General features: G+C 37.6%; 1 protein-coding gene across 1 annotated transcript; it reads left to right on the top strand.

Moving 5' to 3' along the window:
• The first annotated feature begins 2424 nt into the window (after positions 1–2424).
• LOC141660949 (uncharacterized) lies at positions 2425–3027 on the top strand. The gene has a single exon (XM_074467927.1). It carries the CDS (start codon positions 2425–2427, stop codon positions 3025–3027), a length of 603 nt encoding a protein of 200 aa, XP_074324028.1.
• Positions 3028–22575: the final 19548 nt, after the last annotated feature.

Below are 22575 nucleotides of genomic sequence, written 5' to 3'. Positions count from 1 at the left end.
GATCTCGAGGTAAAATCTCAAAGTACAAAATTACAGACCAGTTCAATATCCAAGATTTACAATCAACAAACAATCCAACCAGCTGGATTGACAAGTCTACAAAAAGCAGCTTTAAGAGTGTGCAAGATCAAGGATGAAGATTAACTGACAAAGAAAGATCAAAGTTAACACAATATGCAAAGATATGCTAAGCCAGAAATGGAAGATATACTTTTCCTAAATGGAAATGACAAGTGACAGTTTACTAAAGTTAATAGCATGTCTTATTACACACTGTGTAAACCAACAGTTAACTAAATTATAAAGTTAACACTGGTCATTTGTAAGATGTAACAATTTAGATCAGGAACTCTTGTATTCACTCAAAAAAGAAGCTAAACTCTTTATCAACAAAGAGCCTATAAATTTTGTAGCAAAATATTCTTCATTTTAATATAAAATTAAGTAAGTTTTGAAAGATCTGTGTTCTCTATTATTGCATGTTTAATTTCTGCATGAGCACATTTCACTACAACAATTGATTTACTTTGTTCACAACCACAAACAGTTCAAGAAAATCATAAAAACACAAAAACACATTCACCCCCTCTGTGTGTAATTCATTACCTAACAATATGTATTATGATATATATATGTGTGTGTGTGTGTGGTGTGCCAATGAAAATTTTGGATTTTTGATTTGTGTCGTGTTTTGTGAAAATATCATATAAAAATTTTGGACCGTAGTCACCGGATTGTAGTGACAGTTTTCAGATTATTTAGGACCGTTATCACCGGGTTGTAGTGGTTGTGGCATGAATTATGAGTTTTGAATTATTGTTGTTTATATGCTATGTGTATCATATGTATCGAATAAGAATAAAAATATGTATCGAAAGTGTTTGTTTTGTATTGTATAGATTATCGTATTTTGTTATATGTGTTCATGTTACTTGGTCTGCTAGTTGAATCAATTGCTTTCATGCTGGGCTTCGCAGCTCATTCTTACAATTTTTCAGGTTTCGCCAATATTTCAAGTTGGATAGCATTGAAGTTCGATAATTTAGAATTGGAGTAGATTGACATTTGGACTTCCGTTAGCTCCGTTTTGTAATAGTTAACTTTGTAATTGAATTTTAGATCAATAAATTGTATTTCATTTTAGTTTCGATTTAGAATTAATAGTCCGGAAGTGCGGGATGTTACAAAATGATTATATAAAAAATCGATCAATTACTCCAACTTAAAAATTACAACCGAGTAAATGGATTTTTAAGATACGTAACCTTGCTTTTTATAAAAATTAGAAATGATATATGAGTCCCGATAAAAAAAATCATATATGAAAACGGAAAAGTTCTAAATTCCGAAATTAGAAAGAAAAATAGTTTATTTCGCATGAATTTTAAGCATTCAATATAGAAACAAAATTATGAAAAGCATATTGTGTTGATAATGATCCACCAGAATAAAGATGAAGAGAAAATAGAATTTTTTTTTTCTCCACTATGCCTGAGGATCCTGTTATTTTTACACCCAAAAAATATCTGTATAAACATCGGATAAAATCTAAGGAAAAATCTTGTAGGTCAATTGTTTTTTAAAATAGAAAGATTGGTTTAGAAGGCAGGCTCAGTCTACCTTATTTGTATAATATCCCTACAAAATTATTAGTACGACATAATAGAAATAGATTCACAAAACCCATGTCAATACCAACCCAAATTGACTAGTTTATACGTATCTTTTAGCAGGAACTCTTATTTTTGTCTTTAAATTATAATAACTCTCGATCTTTCCTGCTAAAAACGTTGTTAGAATTTCAAACTCTCTGGGAAAGATAAATCTACACAGTCTTGCAATTCCAAGAAAAATGGTGTGCTATATTAAGTTTGTCAAACTACTTTTATTATCCAGGGAGTCAAATACGTGTAGAAAAATGAACGTGGCACTCTATAATGGTGACATACAGCAGCTATCTACAAACTCATGGAGCAGTCATATTTGAACTCTACAAATAAGGTAGACTGCACATAAAAAAGGAAAACAACAGCTAGCGGGTCTTGTGTATTATTATAAGGTCCTAAATAAAAGGTGGCTATCTAGCGTGTTTAGGTAAGGGATGACGACAACAAAATTGTACACTATATATATGGGTGTGTATGCATGTTAGTTTATGTACTAATTATAGAGGAAAAAACACCTGCTTGTATTAGTGTTAAAAGAAAGAGCCGCAGCTCTCTGGGTATAGCCTTGATATATGTAAGATAATAGTTGAAGCTTTATATAATATAAAGTGTGTTTTCTTTTGATATTGATTCAGTCCTCACTTTTACCGTACAAGACACTACACACATATACACTATATTTGAGTTGTAGAAATACAAAGGAACCCATCCACGTTTCCAACAAGTGGCATCAGAGCTAAGGTTCCGTTCGTGAAAAATGGCGACGATGGTGCAACCAAATATTCCAAAATTGACGAGTACAAATTACGGGAACTGGAGTATTCAAATGAAGGTATTACTCGGTTCCTACGATAATTGGGATATTGTCGAAAGCGGGTATGACGAGCCCACAGATGCAGCCGCTGAAGCAGCCCTGTCAAATGCTGAGAAGATAATTTTGAAAGAGACCCGGAAAAAAGATAAAAAGGCGTTATATACAATTATTCAAGGAGTTGACGAATCAAACTTTGAAAAAATTTCAAATGCAAAAATGGCGAAAGACGCGTGGGAGATTCTGCAGAAATCATTCCAGGGTGTCGAGAAAGTCAAAAAGGTTCGGCTCCAAGTGCTACGTGGGGAGTTCGAAAATTTGAAGATGAAGAGTTCCGAAAATATTGGTGAATTTGTTACGCGTTTGAAAACGATGACAAATGAGATGAAAAGAAATGGGGAAAGTCTCGATGATGTTCGGGTCATGGAAAAATTACTCTATTCGTTGACAAGGAAATTTGATTACGTTGTTACTTCTATCGAGGAGTCAAAGGACTTGTCCACAATTTCCATTGATGAGCTGGTTGGTTCACTTCAAGCGCATGAGTAGCGAATGAACCAGTATGATGATGTAAGCCATTTGGAAAAGGCGTTGCAAAGTAAGGTGTCCATTGGTGACAGTTCTGGCAGTAGCAGTTCTGTGCGTGGCAGAGGTGGCTTTAAAGGTGGCTACCGAGGTGGACGAGGACGAGGAAGGCAGTCCTTCAATAGAGGCCAGAATTTTGAAAGGTATCAGCCATCTGGTCGTGGTCAAAATTTCAGAGGCCGAGGACGAGGCGGATATCAACAACGAGGTGATAAGTCTCAATATCAGTGCTATAACTGTAAAAAATATGGCCATTTCAGTTATGAGTGTAGAACACCAAAGGTGGAAGAAAGGAGTCATTTTGCTGCAGCAAAAGAAGATAAAGACGTTGGCACTGCTATGTTCCTCACTTATAAAGGAGACGAGGAGAGCAAGAAGAATGTTTGGTATCTTGACTCAGGGGCCAGCAATCACATGACTGGTCATAAAGATTTATTTACGGAGATAGACGAGACCATCAGTGGAGAAGTTACTTTTGGTGACTCGTCAAAAATTCCGGTCAAAGGAAAAGGTACAATTACGATTGTGTCAAAGAATGATGAGAAAAGGTATATAAATGATGTTTATTATATACCTGCTTTGAAAAATAATATCATCAGTCTTGGCCAACTTGTGGAGAAAGGGTATAATATTAAGATGCAGGATAATTCTCTCATCATCAGAAATCAGGTTCGAGAATTAATTGCAGATGTGGAGATGTCAAAGAATCGTCTGTTCACACTTGATATGCAGACGAAAGTGCAGAAGTGCTTGAAATCAGTCATTAAAAATGACTCGTGGTTATGGCATTTAAGATTTGGCCATCTTGGATTTTCTGGATTGAAATTATTGCCAAAGACAAAGATGGTGGACGGCTTGCCAGAAATCAATGAACCAGAAAATTTGTGTGAAGCATGTGTCAAGGGGAAACAACAAAGACAAAGTTTTCCTGTTGGAAAATCATGGAGAGCCAGGAGGCCATTGGAGATAGTTCACACAGATATAGCTGGTCCATTTGATATCTCATCCCTTGGAGGTAATAGGTATTACCTAACATTTATTGATGATTTTAGCAGGAAAAGTTGGGTGTATATCATCAAAGAAAAATCGGAGGCTCTTGATAAATTCAAGGAATTCAAAGCACTGGCGGAAAAACAAAGTGGACATTATTTGAAGACACTCCGATCAGACAGAGGAGGCGAGTATACTTCAAATTTGTTCAGGAGTTTCTGTCGAGCACATGGTATAAATCATCAATTGACAACGGCATATACTCCTCAACAAAATGGCGTTGCAGAAAGGAAGAATCGCACTATTCTTGACATGGCAAGAAGCATGGTGAAAGCAAAGCACTTGCCAAGAACTTTCTGGGCGGAAGCCATTCTTTGTGCAGTTTATTTGTTGAATCGTTATCCAACAAAAAGTGTCAGAAACAAAACTCCAAATGAAGCATGGAGCGGGAGCAAACCATCAGTTGGACATCTCAGAATTTTCGAGTGTATTGCTTATGCCCATATTCCCGATCAGAAAAGGAAGAAGCTGGATGATAAAGGCGAGAAATGCATTTTTACCGGATATGACAAAAGAAGCAAAACATACAGACTCTATAATCCCCTAACGAAGAATTTAATCATTTCTCGAGATGTTGAGTTTGATGAATCTGATTACTGGAAATGGAGCGAGGATGAAAGAAAAGTTGTTGGTTTATTTTTCAATGGTGATGACGATGAAAGTGATAACCAGAAAATTGAAGATGACGGAGATGATGATCAAACTCCTCCACCAAGTCCAAATCAACAAACTCCTGGATCGACACCATCCATGGGAGGAAGTAGCAGTTCAGAGGGAGTACCACGAAAGATACGGAGTCTGGATAATATCTATGAAGCTACAAGTCCGGTACAAACATCCTTCAATTATTCATTATTTTGCTTAATGGTTGAATGTGATCCAGTTACATTTGAAGAGGCTTCTGAAGAAAGCAAATGGAACAAAGCCATGGATGAAGAGATTGGTGCTATCAAGAAGAATGACACTTGGGAGCTCACAGATCTTCCAGAAGGACATAAAGCAATTGGCGTCAGGTGGGTCTATAAGACCAAGACGAATCAAGAAGGAGAAGTGGAAAAGTACAAGGCAAGGCTAGTAGCTAAAGGCTACAAACAAAGATACGGGATTGACTATGATGAGGTATTTGCTCCAGTTGCAAGAGTTGATAGTATACAGCTTCTGACAGCAATTGCAGCTCAGAACCAGTGGAAGATATTTTAGATGGATGTCAAGTCAGCATTTCTCAACGGTTATCTTGAAGAAGAAATCTACATTGAGCAGCCTCCCGGATATGTTCAGAAAGGCCGGGAAAACAAAGTCTACAGACTGAAGAAAGCCTTATATGGGTTGAAGCAAGCTCCGCGAGCATGGAATACAAGGGTTGGTAAATATTTTCAGAAATATGGTTTCGTGAAGAGTCCATACGAGCATGCCCTCTATACAAAGACAAATTCAGGGGGAGATATTATGATCGTGTGCTTGTACGTGGATGACATGATCTTTACAGGAAACAACCCTGGTATGTTTGATGATTTTAAGAAAGTTATGACTAACGAATTTGAGATGACAGATATTGGTCAAATGTCATACTTTCTTGGAGTCGAGGTGAAGCAAAAGAAAGACGGGATTTTTATGTCTCAAAAAAAATATGCGGAGCAAATTTTAAAGAAGTTCAGAATGGAGGAATGCAAGCCAATAAGCACTTCGGCAGAACCGAGCATAAAGCTCAGAGTTGATTCAACGAGGGAGTCGGTAAATCCGACGTTGTTCAAAAGTTTGGTTGGAAGTCTGAGGTACCTAACTTTTACTCGTCCAGATATTATGTATGCAGTTGGATTGGTTAGTAGGTACATGGAGAAACCGAAGCAGGATCATTTCATGGCGGCTAAAAGAATTTTGAGGTACATAAAAGGTACACTTAATCATGGATTATTTTATGCACATTCACAAGATTCGAAATTAGTTGGCTACTCAGACAGTGATTATGGTGGTGATTTGGATGACGGGAAAAGCACTTCGGGATATGCTTTTCACATCGGTGCGGCGATATTTTCGTGGTCATCGAAGAAGCAACAGACAGTTGCTCTCTCTACATGTGAGGATGAATACATTGCAGCAGCAGCGTGTGCATGTCAGGCTATGTGGCTAAACTACATATTAGGCGAGTTAAATCTTGTCAATGAAGATCCAGTTACAATTTTTGTGGATAACAAATCCGCTATTTCTCTCGCGAAAAATCCAGTATCTCACAGTCGGAGCAAGCACATAAATATCAAATATCACTTCATTAGAGAACAGGTGAACGAGAAAATTGTGGAACTGGTGCACTGCAAGACCGAAGAAAATTTGGCAGATATATTTACAAAGCCTTTGAAGCCGGATGTATTTCAGAAAATGAAAATTAAGCTCGGTATGGAAAGTCGAGTTTGAGGGGGAGTGTTAGAATTTCAAACTCTCTGGGAAAGATAAATCTACACAGTCTTGCAATTCCAAGAAAAATGGTGTGCTATATTAAGTTTGTCAAACTACTTTTATTATCCAGGGAGTCAAATACGTGTAGAAAAATGAACGTGGCACTCTATAATGGTGACATACAGCAGCTATCTACAAACTCATGGAGCAGTCATATTTGAACTCTACAAATAAGGTAGACTGCACATAAAAAAAGGAAAACAACAGCTAGCGGGTCTTGTGTATTATTATAAGGTCCTAAATAAAAGGTGGCTATCTAGCGTGTTTAGGTAAGGGATGACGATAACAAAATTGTACACTATATATATGGGTGTGTATGCATGTTAGTTTATGTACTAATTACAGAGGAAAAAAACACCTGCTTGTATTAGTGTTAAAAGAAAGAGCCGCAGCTTAAATATCTCAAGTGCTAGTTCCTGCCATCACCACTTCTCCAACTATTCAAATCAAAGGAAAGCTTGATGGAATTGATCTAATCCAGATAGCAGCAGCTGAATTGCAAGTCAAAGAGCAAAGGAGGAAAATTGATGAAAAGATGCAACAAATTTTTGGTTCTACAACTTCTAAATCACAATCTGTGAAGCATAGCACAAAGGTGGAACCAATTATTATGGAGCTCAAGCCAGTAAGGAGGAATAAGGTTGGAGAGACTTCTTCCAAGAATCTGAAACCTATGGTTCTCAAGCCCAACAACAGATCCAATAAGGACTCTACAAGGAATCCTCTAAGCCTTGCTCAGATGAAAGAAGTGGATTTTCCTCCTCCAAAACCTGATGAAGACAAGGTTTTGGGTGGAAGTATCATAAAGCACAAAGAGACCATGGATATGGCTGTAAGGAGGAACATGGCTATTATCTTCAGAAAGGGAAAGAGCATATATGTGATGCAAGGACATCCCAAATTCTCAATAGCCAAGAGGGAAGAAACCAGAAGGTTGAAGGAAGAAGCCAAAAAGCTAAAGGCTGACAAAAGAGCACAAGCAAAGCTTGAAAAATAGCTAAAGTCAAGTCAAGCTGAAGAAAAGAAAGAAATTGAAGACAAAAGTGAAGATGAAGGTATGGAGGACATGGTTGATAATGATATGGAAGAAAGAAGTAAGAAAAGAGAGGAATGGCAGAAAGGGAACAGAAAGAAGGCCAATGCAAAGAGAAAGATGGTAGATAAGACTGAAGAAACCCAATCAAAATCCAAACCACTACCTTCTATTCCTGAACCCATTGTGCCTGACCCCTTCATGAACAATCATGGTGAAATAATCATTCCTAAGGAGGAACCAATTGATTGGGACACCATCAAATTGCCTACCTTCTTAACCTCTTCTCCACCATCAAAGAAGCAGAAAAGAAGAATCAAATCAATACCCTCTAAAACCTCAATCAAATTTACTCAGAAGCCTAAGCCTAAGCCTCAAGCCTCTAAGGATGACTATGTTCACATTTGTGACATAAAAGAATTTTCAGACATTGAACTCTATCTGGATGAGCTGGAGGAAGTAAGGGGAATTGCTGCCTACAGACAGCTACCAGAAAGACTAGTGTTCAAATACAAAGGAAGTGGGGAAAGAACTTGGCCTCTTTACAGGATTCTGAATGAAGGCTACTCTACCTTGGTTAAAGTCTACTCAGCCATACAAAGGGATTCTGGCTTTACCAGGACTGCCAAGACTGAGATTCTCAACAAGATTGCCAACATAAAGAAAACTTGGTGGGAGCCCAATGCCTTGCATAGAACATTACTAATTCAAGAAAGAGGAATAACAGTTCACAAATCACCTCATTGGTTGATGGAGTTCAGAGACAACAAAGGAGTCAGAAGATTTTTCAGACTTGAAGATCAGCTCAAGATTGCCAGTAATGAAACTCTCAAGGATATGCAATCTAAGTTGGACATCATTGAAGAAGATGAAGCTGAGTTCTACAGACAACTTCAACTTCAAATAGAGGAGAATGACAGGAGGCTAGGAAAGAAAATAAGGGATCAAAGGAAAAGAAATTAATCTGCTCAGGCTAAAGGAGCACCCTTGGAAACAATGTAATTCTTCAATTCCATCTCAGCATACACATTTTTGCAGCACTTTTGAATTTCTGCTTTATTACAGTTAATATATTTGTCAAGTGTTTTGTTATCATCAAGCTAAACCCAAATTTATGCCTACAGTTCTAGTAGACATAAATAAGGGGAGATTGTTAGGAATATGTGTATTAGTTTGATGATAAGTTAAACAAAACACTTAAGTAGAAATCTAGTGTTTGTAGCCTCAACGGATAAGACCATCTTGGCTATCCGTTGAAGGAGTAGCTTTACTTAGCAATAAGTTTAGTATTGTAGCACATTTCATTCTCTGGATTCAAGTTGTAATTCTTAGATGTTGTAGGAAAGTATCAGTCATGTTGACTACTAGTGGATATGCAAATAGGAGGGCTAATTGTAAATATTTCATGCCTTGTAATTTTGTATAAGTGAAGAAGTATCAACTGATATTGGAGACCTTCAACGGATAAGAAATAAAGCTTCAACGGATGTCTCTAATGTTTCAACTGATAATATCCATCAACGGATAAGTGCTTCAACGGATAAAGACTTCAACTGATAATGCATTAACAGATAAAGCTTCAACGGATAAAGCCTCAACGGATGAGGCATCAACGGATGAAAGCTTCAACGGATGCTTAGTTCATTAGCAGTTGATAGTGACAATTCATAAGCTGACAGAGGCACATGGGTTGACAGAGATAAACTGGAATGTGGAAGCCTCTAGGAGGAATCAAGAAAATGCAGCATTTCCATTCTGATGCAAACAAGGAAGTATTCAAAGATCAACAGCCAAGCCTAAATTGCATTTGATAGAGAAATGAAGAAGAAACATGTGAAGAGCCTTTTTAATTATATTTTACAGTTTTGTCTTCACTTGTAAACTTGGTGATATATAAACCAAGTAGCAGCTAGTAATTAGAATAGAATTTTCCTGAGCTGTTTAGAAATATCCAGAGAGAAAATCATCTAGTTTGTACTAGGAAGCAGCTTTGATTTAATTCTTTGAATCACAGATTTTCTACAATAACACATCTCTGGTGGAACAACAAATCCACCAGAAAAGTTTTTAAGATCTTTGTGTTCTTTACATTTGTGTTTGAATATATATCTGTCTGCATTGGCTTCAAGCAATTCACACACACTTGTTCTCAAAAACACTTAGCCTTAGAAACTGCTCAAAACTTGAAAAAGTTTTGAGATTTACATTCAACCCCCCTTCTGTAAATCTCATTGTTAGTCCACTGGGAATAATAATTGGTATCAGAGCGAGCTCTTAACTTACAAAGAGTTTAAAGATCTATTCTACTAACATCATGAGTAAGAAGGATATTGGTGTAAAGATTCCAATCTTGGAAAGAGATAACTATCATCACTGGAAGGTGAAGATGCATTTACATCTTCTCTCTCAAGATGAAAGCTACATCAACTGCATTGAAAATGGTCCTCACATCCCTCACAAGGTGGCCACAGCTGCTACTGCAACAGTTGCTGTTGGACAGTCTATTCCCAAGCCAAAAGCAGAATGGACTGTTGAAGATATTGAAGAGGCTCACAAGGACAAGAAAGCCATGAACATTCTGTTTAATGGCCTGGATCAAGATATGTTTGACAATGTCATTAACAGCCAAACTGCTAAGGAAATTTGGGATACTGTGCAGCTTATCTGTGAAGGCACTGAGCAAGTTAGAGAAAACAAAATGCAGCTTCTCATTCAACAGTATGAATATTTTCACTTTGAAGAAGGAGAATCATTGAATGATACCTTCAACAGATTTCAGAAACTGTTGAATGGATTGAAGATGTATGGGAGAGTGTACCAAGTCAAGGACTCTAATTTAAAATTTCTAAGGTCTCTACCAAAGGAATGGAAGCCTATGACTGTTTCTCTAAGAAATTCTCAAGATTATAAGGACTTCACACTTGAAAGATTATATGGAATTTTGAAGACATATGAACTTGAGATGGAGCAAGATGAGCTGTTGGAAAAAGGGAAGAGAAAAGGAGGATCAGTTGCACTTGTAGCTGACAGTGAGAAGGTTGAAGCCAGGAATGAGGAAAAGACAATGCCAAGTCTCAAAATTGGCACAAGCAAATCAGAATCAAGCAAGGGTAAGGAGCAGGTAGCTGAGGATGAAAACAATTCCAGTCAGGATGACTCTGATGATGTTGATGAACATCTGACTTTTTTGTCCAGGAGGTTTGCAAAGATGAAGTTCAGGAAAAATACAAAATTCACTAAGCCAAACAAAAACATGGTGGACAAATCCAAGTTCAAATGTTATAAATGTGGCATTAGTGGACACTTTGCAAGTGAGTGTAGGAAGCCAACCTCTGATAAGAAGAAATTTGAGCAAGTTGATTACAAAAAGAAGTACTTTGATTTGCTCAAACAAAAGGAAAGAGCTTTTCTCACTCAAGATGATTGGGCAGCAGATGGAGTCGATGAAGATGATGATATGGAATATGTCAACCTAGCCCTGATGGCTAACTCTTATGAAAATGAAACTAGTTCATCAAGCAACCAGGTAATTACTACTGATCTCTCTCAGCTTTCTAAACATGAATGCAATGAAGCCATACATGATATGTCCAATGAATCATATCATTTGCGTGTTTCCCTTAAATCACTAGCTAAAGAAAACACTAGGATCGAAGAGAATAATGTGTTTTAAAGTGATAGGAATGCTGTGTTAGAGGATCAGGTAATTGAGCTTGAAAAGATAAAACTTAAATGCTTGATTGTTGAGAGTGAACTAGAAGAAGCTGTTAAGAAAGTAGAAATTCTTTCTAAATAGCTAGAAAGTGAGCAAGAGGTAATCAAGGCCTGGAAAACATCTAGGGATGTCAGTGTTCAGATTGCCAAGGTTCAGGGAATTGAATCATTCTGTGAGGATGCCTGGAAGAAAAACAAAAAGGAGTTAGAATTAATTGATGGATTATCAACGGATGTGGAATCAACGGATGATGAAAGTTATCCGTTGAAGGAAGAAAAGGAGCATCCGTTGAAGGCTCATCAATTAAAACAGGCAAGTAATTTTAAAAATAAAAATCTCAATAAGAAGGATGATTCAACTTTCAAGAACTTTGTCAAAGAAGGAGCCAGTACATCCAAAGATGCCAGTAAGGTGAATATAGGACACATGACTTTAGATCAGCTGAAAAATAGGCTTAAGTTGGTTGAGGATAAGAAGGAAACTAAAAGAAAATCTAAAAGAAATGGGAAGGTAGGGATTAATAAACATAACAATTACACACCTGATAGGTATGCTCCTAGAAAAAGTTGTGTACATTGTAAAAGTGTTAATCACCTATCTGATAATTGCAAATCTGTTAAACATGCTCCCATGCCTTCAAATCCCTCCATGTCTAACATGTCTATGTCACCTCTGCATGCTATGCCTGTTATGTCTCACCAGAATCCTCATGCACATTTTGCAAACATGCGCCATATATTAATAATCCTTATTTTACTGTATTTAGTATGCCTCACATGCCATACAATATGCCTATGTGGAATAACATGTTTGCACAATCTATGCCTTATCAAATTCAATCAAATGTGCTAAATGATTCTGTGACTAACCCTACACTTCAACCAACCACATCTGAGATCAAGGTTGACCCAAAGTTACCTAAGTCAAAAGATGCAGGAGGAATGAAGTCTAGGAAAAAGACTAACAAGGCTGGACCCAAGGAAACTTGGGTACCAAAATCAACTTGATTGATTTTGTTGTGTGCAGGGAAAAAGAAGGAATCTATGGTACTTGGACAGTGGCTGTTCAAGACACATGACAGGAGATTTCACCCTGCTCACAGAGTTTAAGGAGAGAGCTGGCCCTAGCATAACCTTTGGAGATGACAGCAAGGGATTCACTATGGGATATGGCTTGATTTCAAAAGAAAATGTCATCATTGATGAAGTTGCATTGGTTGATGGTCTCAAACACAATTTATTGAGCATCAGTCAACTATGTGACAGAGGGAATACTGTTTCCTTCAATTCTGAAGCCTGTATTGTCACAAGTAAGAAGGACAATAAAGTGGTTCTAACTGGAGTTAGAAAAGGGAATGTGTACTTAGCTGACTTCAACTCTACAGATGTAGAATCCATTACTTGTCTTCTCAGCAAAGCAAGCTCAGTTGAAAGTTGGCTATGGCACAAGAAGCTGTCCCATTTGAATTTCAAGACAATGAATGATCTAGTCAAAAAGGACTTAGTTAGAGGAATGCCTCTAGTAGAATTCACAAGGGATGGACTGTATGATGCTTGTCAGAAAGGAAAGCAAAAGAAAGTATCACTCAGTAAGAAGCTTGAATCGGCAATTGATGAACCATTACAACTGCTACACATGGATCTTTTTGGACCAGTCAATGTATTGTCAATTTCAAGGAAACGATATTGCCTAGTGATTGTAGATGATTTCTCAAAGTTTTCATGGGTCTATTTTATTGGATCAAAGGATGAAGCTAGTGAAATCATTATCAATCATATCAAGCAAGTCAACAATCACCCTGATTTTAATGTAAGGAATATTAGGAGTGACAATGGAACTGAGTTCAAGAATTCAACCATGAAGTTGTTCTGTGAAGAAAATGGGATCATGCATGAGTTCTCAGCTCCAAGGACCCCACAACAAAATGGTGTGGTGGAAAGGAAGAACAGATCACTAATTGAAGCTGCAAGGACAATGCTTGAAGAGTCAAAACTCCCAACTTAATTTTGGGCTGAGGCTGTTAACTGTGCATGTTATACTCAGAATATTTCTCTAATCAATCAAGCAAAAGGCATGACTCCCTATCAATTATTCAAGAGAAGAAAACCAATTTTAAACTTTCTGCATGTCTTTGGTTGTAAATGTTACATCTTAAGGAATCAATCTGATCACAAAGGGAAGTTTGATGCAAAGGCTGATGAAGGAATATTTGTTGGTTACTCTTCTGGAAAATCATATAGGGTCTACAATCTAAGAACCAACATTGTCATGGAATCTGTGCATGTTGTGTTTGATGATAAAAAGATTGATGGACTAACAGATGAGGCACATCATGAAGGACTCAAATTTGACAATATTGAGATATATTGTGATGATAGTGAAGATGAGAATGATGAAGAAGGCATCTCAAGAAGAATTCAAAATCTGCCTTTGGATAATGCACAGAATACTGCATCCGTTGAAAGTCATAATTCAGCTTCCGTTGAAAGAAGCAATGCAGCATCCGTTGAAAGACAAAGTGCATCATCCGTTGAAGTTCATAATGAAGCATCCGTTGATCATAGTCTGCCAACGGATAATCAAGTCACTTCATCAGTTGATAAAGCTCCCAACTCCTTCCAAAGGATCAGAAACTCAGGGGGAGTGTCAACCAATCAACATTCTATCTCACATATGACAATACTGAGGCAACCTCATCTAGAGCTAATCTACCACCTCAAAGGAAATGGACCAAGAATCACCCTTTTGAACTGATTATTGGTGATGCTACAAGTAAAGTGCAAACTAGAAGGGCTACTCAAGATGAATGTCTGTATAGTAGCTTTCTATCACAGGAGGAACCTAAGAGAGTAGAAGAAGCTCTATTGGATCCAGATTGGATTTTAGCAATGCAAGAGGAGCTAAACCAATTTGAGAGGAACAAAGTATGGAAGCTGGTACCCAAGCCAAAGAACAAGAGTTCTATTGACACAAAATGGGTATTCAGAAACAAGATGGATGAAAATGGCATTGTCATAAGGAATAAAGCCAAATTGGTTGATAAAGGCTATTCTCAACAAGAGGGAATAGATTTTGATGAAAAATTTGCTCCAGTTGCCAGAATTGAAGCCATCAGAATCTTTCTAGCCTATGCAGCCCATGCCAATTTCAAAGTCTATCAAATGGATGTCAAGAGTGCATTTCTAAATGGGGAACTGGAGGAAGAAGTTTATGTAAGCCAACCTCCAGGATTTGAAGACCCAAACTTTCCAGACTATGTGTATTATCTGTTGAAAGCACTCTATGGACTAAAGCAAGCACCTAGAGCCTGGTATGAGACTTTGTCAAAATTTATTCTAGATAATCACTTCACAAGAGGTACTGTTGACAAAACTCTTTTCTTTAGAAATGTTAATGGCTCTACAATACTTGTTCAAATTTATGTAGATGATATTATATTTGGATCTACAGATGATAAGCTTTGTAAAAAGTTTGTTAAGTTAATGCAAAGTAAATATGAAATGAGCATGATGGGAGAGCTAACTTATTTTCTTGGTTTACAAGTTAAACAAGTTAGTGGTGGAATTTTCATTAGTCAAACTAAATATATTTATGATCTTTTAAAGAAGTTTGACTTAATTGACTGTTCATCTGCAAAAACTCCCATGGCCACTGCCACCAAGCTTGAATTAAACAAGGCTAAAAAGTCTGTGGACATTTCAAGTTATAGAGGCATGGTTGGCTCACTTTTATATTTAACTGCTAGTAGACCTGATATAATGTTCTCTACATGTCTTTGTGCTAGATTTCAAGCTGACCCTAAAGAATCTCACTTAGTGGCTATTAAAAGAATCTTCAGATATCTCAAAGGGACTCCAAATCTAGGAATTTAGTACCCTAGAGAGTCTGGTTTTGATCTAATTGGCTACTCAGATGCAGATTATGCAGGCTACAAAATAGACAGGAGAAGCACAGCTGGCACCTGTCAATTTCTAGGGAACAAGCTTGTGTCATGGTTCATCAAGAAGCAAAATTCTGTTTCTACATCAACAGCTGAAGCTGAGTACATTGCTGCTGGTAGTTGCTGTGCACAGATACTATGGATGAGGAATCAACTATTTGACTTTGGACTAACTGTTGACAAAATTCCTATATTCTGTGACAACACAAGTGCCATTGCCATTACTGAAAATCCAGTGCAGCACTCAAGAACCAAGCACATTGATATCAAGTACCACTTCATTAGGGAACATGTGATGAAAGGTACAGTGGAACTTCATTTTGTTCCAAGTGAAAAGCAGATTGCAGACATATTTACCAAGCCACTTGATGAATCAACATTCACAAGATTAGTAAGTGAGCTAGGTATGCTTAATTATTCATAATTTATGTCCTCTATATAATCTGCCTTGAAGCCTGAAATGAATTTGCTGCAAGAACAAAGTTGGCTTTAAGTAAGACTTATCCTATCAATGGATATTCCCTATCCGTTGAAAGCCAAAATTGTTCTATCAACGGATGTTCATTATCCGTTGAAAGACAAATACATTTCTGGTAATTTTATCCCTCAACGGATAAAATAGTGTTGATCATCAACGGATAACTATTTACCTTATCCGTTGAAGTGTCACATCAGTTACTTTAAGTGAGTCACAACCGTTGATTCTTTTCCTCAACCGTTGATACAGATATACACTGTTGTATGTATTTGTATTAAAGGCAGTTTTCAGAATTTCTACAGTTTTCGTTATTCTTAAACGACTGTAATTTACTTAAAAGTATCATTTAATCATTTTATTTATATTTTAATTCAAGAAAGTATAAAAGCCCATTGAATTCTAATTTTCACTTTACGCTTTCTTGTAATTTTTATTCTCCTTCTCTCCCAAAATTCTCAAGTTTTTCTCTGCAACCTCTACTCACAACAATGGCACCAGTAGTTAAAATTATGTCTCAATCTGGATTTGTTTATGAAAAGAATAATTTCGTAGCCTTGGTTGAAAAGAATGAAGCCCATTCTGATTATCAGAAGATGATGGACTTCATCAAAAACTGCAAACTAAGCTATGCAATGCTGGAAGCCCCAACCATCTACTGTGAGGTGATTGAGGAGATTTGGACAACTACAGAGTTCAACTCTATAGATATGACTATTGCCTTCTCTCTCAAAGGTAAGGATTATTGCATTAATTGTGATGATATACGGTCTTGCTTTAAGTTGCCTGAGAACAATGCCATGACATCACACACTGATAAAGATGTATCTGCTATGCTAGATTCCATAGGCTATGCTTTTGATTCTGCTAGTTTAGGTAGTATTAGAAGGAAGGGCCTTAGGAAAGAATGGAGTTTTCTTGGAGATGCCTTTATTACAGTTTTCTCTAGGAAGATTAGCAATTTAAATGTCATAACTTCATCTCTTGTCAATATGCTCTATATGCTAGTTTCTGATAGGTACTTTAATTTTAGCAACTGTGTCATGCTAGAATTAGGTTCCAGATTAGGTAACAAAGCTAATAGACCACATAACATCTACTATGCTAGATTCTTTATGTTATTGGATAACCATGTTGCTGAAGGATTGATTATATCAAATGAGAACAATAAACTCAAATGCTGGGCACAAGAGAAAAGGGTCCTTGCAGACCTTGTGAGAATGAACCTCAACAGCCAGGTGCCATTGGTATATTTGCCAATCATGAATGCACCACAGGTAAGTGAGGTAAACACTTCTATAACTCCTACTGTTTCCAACCCCATTGTTTCTTTGTCTTTCAGTGTGGCAATGGAATCTGTGTCTTTGTCCAAACAGGTTCCTACCAAAGCCACCAAAACTAAAATTTCAAAACACAAGTCAAAGAAAACCACCTATGTTGTCTCTCAAAAGACAACAGTTGTAATAACTACCATAAACCCTGAAGGGAGTGAACAGGGTGTGAGTGGTGAGGGGAGGGGTGAACATCAAGAAACCCCCCAGGATAAGGTGGGAGAGGTGAGTGGTACCCCAGCCAGCCAAACCACAGTCTCTCAAAAGACTGTGGTGGTTCAAAAGGTGTCAAACACATTCCTAGTTGCATCCTCCCAAAAGGGTGCAACTATTGAAAATAGTCCCCAACCAGGGACACAGAACAAAAGAGGGAGGGACACTGAAGCCACACATTCACCAATCAAAGCCTTTTCAAGGAAGAAGAAGGCCAAGATCCTAGTTTCCACACAAGGGGCACACACAGCACAGATACATCCACCTGTATCTTTGCCTTCTCAAATTCAGCTTGATGTGATTCCAGCAAATGTGGAGTCACAGCCCCATTCTCTCATAATAGAAACATATCAATCATCAAACTCTCCATCACCCTCTCTGGATGTGGATATGATATTCATATCAATTCCTGATTCTCCCTCCTTAAAACTCAGGGAGGAGCCTTACTCAAAACCTGATGATCATCATCTTTTAGATGATTTGTTGGATCATCAGCCAATTCTTTCAGATATGGTTGAAGAATCTGTGTCACCTCACTTAAAATCAATTCACACAGATTCAACAATTATGTCACTTTCTATATCTACATCTTTTCCTTCTTCAACGGATATCTCTCATCCGTTGACAAGTGGTTGTTCTTCGACGGATAAGCTTAACAGCAGTTATCCGTTGATACCATCAGTTTCCACTTCAACGGATACTCCCTATCCGTTGATGGTCTTCACACATATAACAGAAACAACTCCAACTGTAGAAGACATGGTTACTGTACAATCACTTTTAGGTTTGAGGGAAGGGAGTGATATCTTGAGTGAGAGGCTGGGTTGCTCCCAGGCAAAAGGAGAGGTTGAGAGTCTTCATATGCATGCTATTTCTTCCAACATGGCAAAAGTAAGTGAGAGGAGTGCCACCTTAGAAGGTGAGGGTGAGGGTGTGAGGGTGTGTGTGAGCCAGGGGGAGCCCCTGATGCAAGAAAATAGAGAAAATGAGAGAAAGGCAGGTACAGAAGCTATAAGGGTGGATCTAGCCATTGCTAGTGAGTCAATGATAGTGGATGATGCAGAAAAGGAAAGACAATTTCAGCAACATTACAAAGCTGTAATTGATAACATTTCCTTGGATGCTGACACTTTTACTCACCCTGTTCCAGCCTATCAATTATTGGCTGCTCAGGGCAATGTGGAGGCAGAACAGACTTTAAACATTGTACACACTTCAGAATCTCTTCTCAGAGACAAAGCTGCTGTTAACAGGCTGCCTTCTCAAGCTGGTGAGCCATCTGAAGAATTTGGAGTAAATTCTAATGATAATGACTCTGATTCTTTGGATGAGAGCATGAACTTAGGGGGAGAAGCAGGCCCAAGTTCTGTTCCAGATCTCCCTGATTGGGCATGGGCAAAGGCATCTACACCAGGAGAGTTTGGTGTCACTTTGGTCAGGCAAGTAATGACTATTCAGAAGGCCCTTCAGGAGACTACAGATGCTGGTACCAAGGCAATTCTTCAAGCTCATCTGGACTCTCTGCATCTCTTGCAGTTGCAGCACTTCAAACAGAATCTAAGTGTGGATGAACTCAAGCAGGACATTGCTGATCTGAAATCCTACAATGCTGAGAAGTTGGATTCAGTCATGCCTTATGATACTATGCAAGATTTGTTGGGGAGACTGAGGAAAGCATCTGATGCTGACAAGAGGCTGCCCAGGTTGGAAAACAGAGTTCAGATCATTGAAGACTCTATGGTCACCATTCTTCAGAATCAACAAACTCAGACAAATCTACTAATGCAGCTGGCAAAAGCACAAGGCTTGACCCCTACCCTTGATGATAATAAAAAGGGGGAGAATAAAGGGGAAGGGGAAGGAGAGCCATCAACAACAGTTCAAATATCTCAAGTGCTAGTTCCTGCCATCACCACTTCTCCAACTATTCAAATCAAAGGAAAGCTTGATGGAATTGATCTAATCCAGATAGCAGCAGCTTAATTGCAAGTCAAAGAGAAAAGGAGGAAAATTGATGAAAAGATGCAACAAATTTTTGGTTCTACAACTTCTAAATCACAATCTGTGAAGCATAGCACAAAGGTGCAACCAATTATTATGGAGCTCAAGCCAGTAAGGAGGAATAAGGTTGGAGAGACTTCTTCCAAGAATCTGAAACCTATGGTTCTCAAGCCCAACAACAGATCCAATAAGGACTCTACAAAGAATCCTCTAAGCCTTGCTCAGATGAAAGAAGTGGATTTTCCTCCTCCAAAACCTGATGAAGACAAGGTTTTGGGTGGAAGTATCATAAAGCACAAAGAGACCATGGATATGGCTGTAAGGAGGAACATGGCTATTATCTTCAGAAAGGGAAAGAGCATATGTGTGATGCAAGGACATCCCAAATTCTCAATAGCCAAGAGGGAAGAAACCAGAAGGTTGAAGGAAGAAGCCAAAAAGCTAAAGGCTGACAAAAGAGCACAAGCAAAGCTTGAAAAATAGCTAAAGTCAAGTCAAGCTGAAGAAAAGAAAGAAATTGAAGACAAAAGTGAAGATGAAGGTATGGGGGACATGGTTGATAATGATATGGAAGAAAGAAGTAAGGAAAGAGAGGAATGGCAGAAAGGGAACAGAAAGAAGGCCAATACAAAGAGAAAGATGGTAGATAAGACTAAAGAAACCCAATCAAAATCCAAACCACTACCTTCTATTCCTGAACCCATTGTGCCTGACCCCTTCATGAACATTCATGGTGAAACAATCATTCCTAAGGAGGAACCAATTGATTGGGACACCATCAAATTGCCTACCTTCTTAACCTCTTCTCCACCATCAAAGAAGCAGAAAAGAAGAATCAAATCAACACCCTCTAAAACCTCAATCAAATTTACTCAGAAGCCTAAGCCTAAGCCTCAAGCCTCTAAGGATGACTATGTTCACATTTGTGACATAAAAGAATTTTCAGATATTGAACTCTATCTGGATGAGCTGGAGGAAGTAAGGGAAATTGCTGCCTACAGACAGCTACCAGAAAGACTAGTGTTCAAATACAAAGGAAGTGGGGAAAGAACTTGGCCTCTCTACAGGATTCTGAATGAAGGCTACTCCACCTTGGTTAGAGTCTACTCAGCCATACAAAGGGATTCTGGCTTTACCAGGACTGCCAAGACTGAGATTCTCAACAAGATTGCCAACATAAGGAAAACTTGGTGGGAGCCCAATGCCTTGCCTAGAACATTACTCATTCAAGAAAGAGGAATAACAGTTCACAAATCACCTCATTGGTTGATGGAGTTCAGAGACAACAAAGGAGTCAGAAGATTTTTCAGACTTGAAGATCAGCTCAAGATTGCCAGTAATGAAACTCTCAAGGATATGCAATCTAAGTTGGACATCAATGAAGAAGATGAAGCTGAGTACTACAGACAACTTCAACTTCAAATAGAGGAGAATGACAGGAGGCTAGGAAAGAGAACAAGGGATCAAAGGAAAAGAAATTAATCTGCTCAGGCTAAAGGAGCACCCTTGGAAATAATGTAATTCTTCAATTCCATCTCAGCATACATATTTTTGCAGCACTTTTGAATTTCTGCTTTATTACAGTTAATATATTTGTCAAGTATTTTGTTATCATCAAGCTAAACCCAAATTTATGCCTACAGTTCTAGTAGACATAAATAGGGGGAGATTGTTAGGAATATGTGTATTAGTTTGATGATAAGTTAAACAAAACACTTAAGTAGAAATCTAGTGTTTGTAGCCTCAACGGATAAGACCATCTTGGCTATCCGTTGAAGGAGTAGCTTTACTTAGCAATAAGTTTAGTATTGTAGCATATTTCATTCTCTGGATTCAAGTTGTAATTCTTAGATGTTGTAGGAAAGTATCAGTCATGTTGACTACTAGTGGATATGCAAATAGGAGGGCTAATTGTAAATATTTCATGCCTTGTAATTTTGTATAAGTGAAGAAGTATCAACTGATATTGGAGACCTTCAACGGATAAGAAACAAAGCTTCAACGGATGTCTCTAATGCTTCAACGGATAATATCCATCAACGGACAAGTGCTTCAACGGATAAAAACTTCAACTGATAATGCATCAACGGATAAAGCTTCAACGGATAAGGCATCAACGGATGAAAGTTTCAACGGATGCTTAGTTCATTAGCAGTTGATAGTGACAATTCATAAGCTGACAGAGGCACATGGGTTGACAGAGACAAACTGGAATGTGGAAGCCTCTAGGAGGAATCAAGAAAATGCAGCATTTCCATTCTGATGCAAACAAGGAAGTATTCAAAGATCAACAACCAAGCCTAAATTGCATTTGATAGAGAAATGAAGAAGAAACATGTGAAGAACCTTTTTAATTGTATTTTACAGTTTTGTCTTCACTTGTAAACTTGGTGATATATAAACCAAGTAGCAGCTAGTAATTAGAAGAGAATTTTCCTGAGCTGTTTAGAAATATCCAGAGAGAAAATCATCTAGTTTGTACTAGGAAACAACTTTGATTTAATTCTTTGAATCACAGATTTTCTGAAATAACACATCTCTGGTGGAACAACAAATCCACCAGAAAAGTTTTTAAGATCTTTGTGTTCTTTACATTTGTGTTTGAATATATATCTGTCTGCATTGGCTTCAAGCAATTCACACACACTTGTTCTCAAAAACACTTAGCCTTAGAAACTGCTCAAAACTTGAAAAAGTTTTGAGATTTACATTCAACCCCCCTTCTGTAAATCTCATTGTTAGTCCACTGGGAATAACATCAAATATAAGAAAATTTGATCGAAAGACATAATCATAATATGAATCAAGTATTAAAACAAAAATATATCCATTTATAAAAATAAAAGAATAATGTTAGAGCCACAAAAATAAGTACAAAAATTATGATAATATTAAATAATTTAAATGCAGATATAGATGTGAATTCAGAGTTCCATTCCACTACGTGACATTTCCATTTTTCAAAACAAAAACACATGGAATTAAATTAAGGGTGAAAACTCAAAATAACCATCATTTGGGGGCAAGTGTCCAAAATACTATGGATGACAATTTGTACCGAATCGATGGATACTCGATCCATACCGATTCGATCGGGTTTTATCGAACCTGAATATTTCGGTTTTGGATTCGGGTTTAAAACATATCTCTTCGAACCCGACCGAAATCCCAAACCCATTCCGTTTCGACCCGAACCCGATCAGAAACCCGTGTTAATATATAAATAATATTTTACATTTTAAAAGTATTAATATAGTATATAATATAATATATTACTAATATTAGTACTAGAAAGTTATACAT

The sequence above is a fragment of the Apium graveolens genome, chromosome 5, assembly GCF_009905375.1.
Source record: "Apium graveolens cultivar Ventura chromosome 5, ASM990537v1, whole genome shotgun sequence".
In the NCBI taxonomy this organism is placed as follows: Eukaryota; Viridiplantae; Streptophyta; class Magnoliopsida; order Apiales; family Apiaceae; genus Apium; species Apium graveolens.
This window is presented reverse-complemented; position numbering and strand designations above follow the sequence as displayed.